At 47.3% G+C, this 7,224-nt stretch overlaps 1 protein-coding gene across 1 annotated transcript; it reads left to right on the forward strand.

Annotated features, from left to right (window-relative positions):
• The first annotated feature begins 1,548 nt into the window (after positions 1-1,548).
• On the forward strand, positions 1,549-5,891 carry LOC135534365 (junctophilin-1-like). Its single transcript, XM_064961392.1, has 2 exons — positions 1,549-2,460; positions 5,377-5,891. Exons 1-2 carry the CDS (start codon positions 1,712-1,714, stop codon positions 5,519-5,521), a joined length of 894 nt encoding a protein of 297 aa, XP_064817464.1. The 5' UTR covers positions 1,549-1,711; the 3' UTR covers positions 5,522-5,891.
• The last annotated feature ends 1,333 nt before the right edge of the window (positions 5,892-7,224 follow it).

Genomic DNA, 7,224 nt, shown 5'->3' on the forward strand with positions numbered 1-7,224 from the left:
CGGCCTATTGGAGAACAGTGGGTTAACTGTTTACAATGACGGCCTATTGGAGAACAGTGGGTTAACTGTTTACAATGACGGCCTATTGGAGAACAGTGGGTTAACTGGTTACAATGACGGCCTATTGGAGAACAGTGGGTTAACTGGTCTAGGAACAGTGGGTTAACTGGTCTAGGAACAGTGGGTTAACTGCTTTAGTCAGGGGCAGAACAACAGATTGTTTTTACCTTGTCAGATCGGGGATTCAATCTAGCAACGTTTCAGTTACTGGCACAACGCTCTGACCACTCGGCTACCTGATCCCTCTACACTCTAATCACTAGTCTGCCTGCCTCCTCTACACTCTAACCACTAGTCTACCCTGCCTCCTCTACACTCTAACCACTAGTCTACCTGCCTCCTCTATACTCTAACCACTAGTCTACCCTGCCTCCTCTACACTCTAACCACTCGGCTACCTGCTCCCTCTACGCTCTAACCACTAGGCTACCCTACCGCCTCTACACTCTAACCACTAGTCTACCTGCCTCCTCTACACTCTAACCACTAGTCTACCTGCCTCCTCTACACTCTAACCACTAGGCTACCTGATCCCTCTACACTCTAACCACTAGGCTACCCTACCGCCTCTACACTCTAACCACTAGTCTACCTGCCTCCTCTACACTCTAACCACTAGTCTACCTGCCTCCTCTACACACTAACCACTAGGCTACCCTGCCTCCTCTACATTCTAACCACTAGTCTACCTGCTTCCTCTACACTCTAACCACTAGGCTACCCTGCCGCCTCTTCACTCTAACCACAAGGCTACCTGCCTCCTCTACACTCTAACCACTAGGCTACCTGCCTCCTCTACACTCTAACCACTAGGCTACCTGCCGCTTCTACACTCTAACCACTAGGCTACCCTACCGCCTCTACACTCTAACCACAAGGCTACCTGCCGCCTCTACACTCTAACCACTAGGCTACCTGACTCCTCTACACTCTAACCACTAGGCTACCTGCCTCCTCTACACTCTAACCACTAGGCTACCTGACTCCTCTACACTCTAACCACTAGGCTACCTGCCTCCTCTACACTCTAACCACTAGGCTACCTGCCTCCTCTACACTCTAACCACTTGACTACCTGCCTGCTCTACACTCTAACCACTAGACTACCTGCTTGACTGCTGCCCCAAATGGAACCATATTCTCTATTTAGTGCACTACTTTTGACCAGCGCTCATAGAGCTCTGTTAAAAATAGGGAACTATGTAGGGGATAGTGTGCTTTTTGGGATACATTATGTTTCTGCAGATTCCCATTGTTCTGTTTGAATTATATTGATGTATGGTTTTCCTTCCCATCTAATCAATGTCTCAGTATGTAATGATATCTATGATACCAGGTGGGTTTCTTTCCCATCTAATCAATGTCTAATGAGCTTGATGTTGTTGTAGGATGTTAGTATCCTTAATTGAGAGCGTTGGGCCAGTTTCTCTCTGTGCCTTTTATTTAGGCTTTTAGACAATACTGTTAAGATCAGTCAATCAACCAATCAATCAATCAATCAATCAATCAATCAACCGATCAATTGATTAATCAGTCAATCAACCACCCACCCACCCACCAACCAACCAATCAACCAATCAATCAGTCAATCAATCTATTCACCCCCATCTCTACTGTCCTCTCTCCTCCAGGTACATACCAGGGCCAGTGGATGGGCGGGATGCGGCACGGTTATGGCGTGCGCCAGAGTGTTCCCTACGGCATGGCAACAGTGATCCGCTCTCCACTCCGCACCTCTCTAGCGTCCCTACGCTCCGAGCAGAGCAATGGCACCGTGCTCCAGGACCTCTCGGGTGACACGCCCACCGGCGGCCGGGGCGGGTTCGTCCTCAACTTCCACTCGGACGGCGAAGTGGTCACCGGGAAGAAGAAGGGTCTGTTCCGCCGCGGCTCGCTGTTCGGGAGCCTCCGTCGGCTACACAAGTCCGAATCGAAGTCGTCCATCTCCAGCAAGAGGAGTTCGGCACGCAGCGACGCCGCTATGAGCCACATCAGCTCCTCCGACGCGGACGCCAACTCCACCGTCTCCCTGGGCGACGGAGAGCTGCCGGAAGAGGACTTGGTATTGGAGGATCACGTTGACGCCACCACCATCGAGACGTACATGGGAGAGTGGAAGAACGACAAGCGCAACGGGTTCGGCGTCAGCGAACGTTCCAACGGGATGAAGTACGAGGGGGAGTGGCTGAACAACAAGCGCCACGGCTACGGGTGCACCACCTTTCCCGAGGGGAACAAGGAAGAAGGGAAGTACAAGAATAACTTGCTGGTTCGTGGAATAAGGAAGCAGCTGATCCCGCTAAAGAACCCCAAAACCAAAGAGAAGGTGGACCGGGCCGTGGAGGGGGCGCGGAGGGCAGGGGCCACCTCCAGGACGAAAGTGGAAATAGCAGCTTCCAGGTAGGTTGGTGAAGTATGTGTGTGTGTGTGTGTGTGTGTGTGTGTGTGTGTGTGTGTGTGTGTGTGTGTGTGTGTGTGTGTGTGTGTGTGTGTGTGTGTGTGTGTGTGTGTGTGTGTGTGTGTGTGTGTGTGTGTGTGTGTACGAGAGAGGCTGAGTGAGAGACGGAATATGTGTATGAGAGAATGTGTGTCACACTTGTAAATACACAAACTACTATGCAGCATTCAAACTCCACAAGATCAAAGGCCCTTCCTACATTCACGGTGTGCCCGGTGTGCCTGGTGTGCCTGGTATGGCTGTACAACCAGCTCGTGGAGTATTACTGGATAACTCCTGGCTATTTCTGTGGAGCATCACGCTACGGATCTCCAGTTGAATAGTTCAGCTCGGTGAAAGTGATGTGTGTGATGTGTAACAAGAGACTTATGACAGTGGGCCCTAACATTGATTCATCATCATCGCTGCTTTTCAAATCAAATCAAATTAAATTGCATTAGTCACATGGGCCCGAATACAACAGGTGTAGGTAGACCTTACAGTGAAATGTGGAGACTATATACAGGGGGTACCGGTACTGAGTCAATGTGGAGGCTATATACAGGGTGTTACGGTACAGAGTCAATGTGGAGGCTATATCCAGGGTGTTACAGTACAGAGTCAATGTGGAGGCTATATACAGGGGGTACCGGTACAGAGTCAATGTGGAGGCTATATACAGGGTGTTACAGTACAGAGTCAATGTGGAGGCTATATACAGGGTGTTACAGTACAGAGTCAATGTGGAGGCTATATACAGGGTGTTACAGTACAGAGTCAATGTGGAGACTATATACAGGGTATTACGGTACAGAGTCAATGTGGAGGCTATATACAGGGTGTTACAGTACAGAGTCAATGTGAAGACTATATACAGGGGGTACCAGTACAGAGTCAATGTGGAGGCTATATACAGGGGGTACCAGTACAGAGTCAATGTGCGGGGGCATTGGTTAGTTGAGGTAGTATGTACATGTAGGTAGAGTTATTAAGTGACTATGTATAGATGATAACAGAGAGTGGCAGTGGTGTGGAGAGGGGGGAGGGGGGCAATCCAAATAGACAGTGTAGCCATTTGATTAGATGTTCAGGAGTCTTATAGCTTGGTGGTGGAATCTGTCTATCGATCCGGAACCTCTCGCCGTGCGGTAGCAGAGAGAACAGTCTATGACTAGGGTGGCTGGAGGTTGTTGTCCTGGCACCACAAGGCCAGGTCTCTGACCTCCTCCCTATAGGCTGTCTCGTTGTTGTCGGTGATCAGGCCTACCACTGTTGTGTCGTCGGCAAACTTAATGACAGTGTTGGAGTCATGCCTGGCCACGCAGTTGTCATGAGTGAACAGAGAGTACAGGATAGGGCTGAGCACCCTGAGGGGTGTTGAGGATCAGCGTGGCGGATGTGTTGTTGCCTACCCTTACCACCTGGGGGCGGCCCGTCAGGAAGTCCAGGATCCAGTTCCAGAGGGAGGTGTTCAGTCCCAGGGTCCTTAGCTTAGTGATGAGCTTCGTGGGTACTATGGTGTTGAACGCTGAGCCGTAGTCAACAAGTAGCATTCTCACATAGGTGTTCCTTTTGTCCAGGTGGGAAAGGGCAGTGTGGAGTGTAATAGAGATTGCATCATCTGTGGATCTGTTGGGGAGGTATGCAAATTGGAATGGGTCTAGAGTTTCTGGGATGATGGTGTTGATGTGAGCCATTACCAGCCTTTCAAAGCACTTCATGGCTACAGACGTGAGTGCTACGGGTCTGTAGTCATTTAGGCAGGTTGCCTTGGTGTTCTTGGGCACAGGGACTATGGTGGTCTGCTTTAAACATGTTGGTATTACAGACTCAATCAGGGACATGTTGAAAATGTCAGTGAAGACACTTGCCAGTTTGTGTGAGATCACAGAGAGCAGTTTACTGCTGCTTGTCCTGGGCATTTATGATCAGCCTTCAGTGTGTGTGTGTGTGTGTGTGAGTGTGTGAGTGTGTGTGAGTGTTTGTGTGTGGTTGTGTGTGTGTGTGAGTGTGTGCTTGTGTGTGTGTGTGAGTGTTTGTTCGTGTGTGTGTGAGAGTGTGTGCTTGTGTGTGTGTGTGAGTGTTTGTTCGTGTGTGTGTGTGTGTGAGTGTTTGTGTGTGGTTGTGTGTGGTTGTGTGTGTGTGTGTGTGTGCATGTGCGTGTGTGTGTGTGTCTGTGTGTGTGTGTGTGTGTGTGTGATCTCTGCTCTCTGTCCATATCTCAGATGCTCCCAGAGCCTGTACAGTGTGTAATAAAGACATACCGTGATGATAGACACACACTGCCAAGCATTCAGCACTGTTCTGATCAGAACAGGCATCCAGAGGGGGGGTGGGGGGTGGGGGGGTCAGGTGAACTGCCCAAGTGGCACACACTATTCTGTATGTAGCCCCCTATATGCTCTGGTATATGGTAGTGCAATATATATGGAAATCACTACTGTATTCTGATTATTCTCTACTGTATTCTGATTATTCTCTACTGTATTCTGATTCCTCTCTACTGTATTCTGATTACTCTCTACTGTATTCTGATTACTCTCTACTGTATTCTGATTCCTCTCTACTATATTCAGATTACTCTCTACTGTATTCAGATTACTCTCTACTGTATTCTGATTACTCTCTACTGTATTCTGATTACTCTCTACTGTATTCAGATTACTCTCTACTGTATTCTGATTACTCTCTACTGTATTCTGATTACTCTCTACTGTATTCTGATTCCTCTCTACTATATTCAGATTACTCTCTACTGTATTCAGACTACTCTCTACTGCATTCTGGACACAGCTCATCCTATATAACTACTGCTGTCCATACTGTATTATATGTATATATCCTGACAGCTCCTTCTGATATGTATATCTTTGCTCTAGTGGGATCCCGGGTGGCACAGTCCCTGGTTCGAATCCAGGTTGCATCACATCCGTTCTCGATTGGGAGTTCCTTAGTGTGGCACACAATTGGCCCAGCGTCGTCCTGGTTACGGTTTTGGCCGGGGTAGGCCGTCATTATAAATAAGAATTTCGCCTTAACTGACTTGCCGAGTTAAAGAAAGGTCACATTTATTTTTGGAAGGATTTTTTATTACAAAACAACTCTCTAGAGAATTGCTAAACCCTGCTGCCATTTGTAGGAAACACTCTGTTGACTGCTGAGACAGAGTAAACAAGATACGAAGGAGTTCGTGAGAAAGAGTAAACAAGATACGAAGAAGGGGTGCTTGGGAAAGAGTAAACAAGATACGAAGATGGGGTGCGTGAGAAAGAGTAAACAAGATACGAAGAAGGGGTGCCTGGGAAAGAGTAAACAAGATACGAAGAAGGGGTGCTTGGGAAAGAGTAAACAAGATACGAAGAAGGGGTGCGTGAGAAAGAGTAAACAAGATACGAAGAAGGGGTGCTTGGGAAAGAGTAAACAAGATACGAAGAAGGGGTGCTTGGGAAAGAGTAAACAAGATACGAAGAAGGGGTGCGTGAGAAAGAGTAAACAAGATACGAAGAAGGGGTGCGTGAGAAAGAGTAAACAAGATACGAAGAAGGGGTGCGTGAGAAAGAGTAAACAAGATACGAAGAAGGGGTGCGTGGGAAAGAGTAAACAAGATACGAAGAAGGGGTGCGTGAGAAAGAGTAAACAAGATACGAAGAAGGGGTGCGTGGGAAAGAGTAAACAAGATACGAAGAAGGGGTGCGTGAGAAAGAGTAAACAAGATACGAAGAAGGGGTGCATGGGAAAGAGTAAACAAGATACGAAGAAGGGGTGCCTGGTAAAGAGTAAACAAGATACGAAGAAGGGGTGCTTGGGAAAGAGTAAACAAGATTCGAAGAAGGGGTGCGTGAGAAAGAGTAAACAAGATATGAAGAAGGAGTTTGTGAGAAAGAGTAAACAAGATACGAAGAAGGGGTGCGTGAGAAAGAGTAAACAAGATACGACGAAGGGGTGCGTGGGTAAGAGTAAACAAGATACGAAGAAGGGGTGCGTGAGAAAGAGTAAACAAGATACGAAGAAGGGGTGCGTGAGAAAGAGTAAACAAGATACGAAGAAGGGGTGCTTGGGAAAGAGTAAACAAGATACGAAGAAGGGGTGCTTGGGAAAGAGTAAACAAGATACGAAGAAGGGGTGCGTGAGAAAGAGTAAACAAGATATGAAGAAGGAGTTTGTGAGAAAGAGTAAACAAGATACGAAGAAGGGGTGCGTGAGAAAGAGTAAACAAGATACGAAGAAGGGGTGCGTGGGAAAGAGTAAACAAGATACGAAGAAGGGGTGCGTGAGAAAGAGTAAACAAGATACGAAGAAGGGGTGCTTGGGAAAGAGTAAACAAGATACGAAGAAGGGGTGCGTGAGAAAGAGTAAACAAGATACGAAGAAGGGGTGCGTGAGAAAGAGTAAACAAGATACGAAGAAGGGGTGCGTGAGAAAGAGTAAACAAGTGTGTGTGTTGGAAACATTTTTGTGGATGAGTTTATTTAAGGAAAGAGACAGAACTACAGGACGTAATGAAAATAAAATCCCTCTTTATATCCGAGATCCTTATCTCACAATCGATTGGGCTTCCTGAATTTATTATTTGTCCTGTGACAGAAAGTGTATTATTTCCATAGATTTGCATTATTCCACAAAGTTTTATCCAGCAGCGATTGGCTGTATAACCCTGACGTAAGTCAGCGATTGGCTGTATAACCCTGACGTAAGTCCGTGATTGGCTGTATAACCCTGACGTAAGT

This window comes from Oncorhynchus masou, unplaced genomic scaffold (assembly GCF_036934945.1).
Source record: "Oncorhynchus masou masou isolate Uvic2021 unplaced genomic scaffold, UVic_Omas_1.1 unplaced_scaffold_3300, whole genome shotgun sequence".
In the NCBI taxonomy this organism is placed as follows: Eukaryota; Metazoa; Chordata; class Actinopteri; order Salmoniformes; family Salmonidae; genus Oncorhynchus; species Oncorhynchus masou.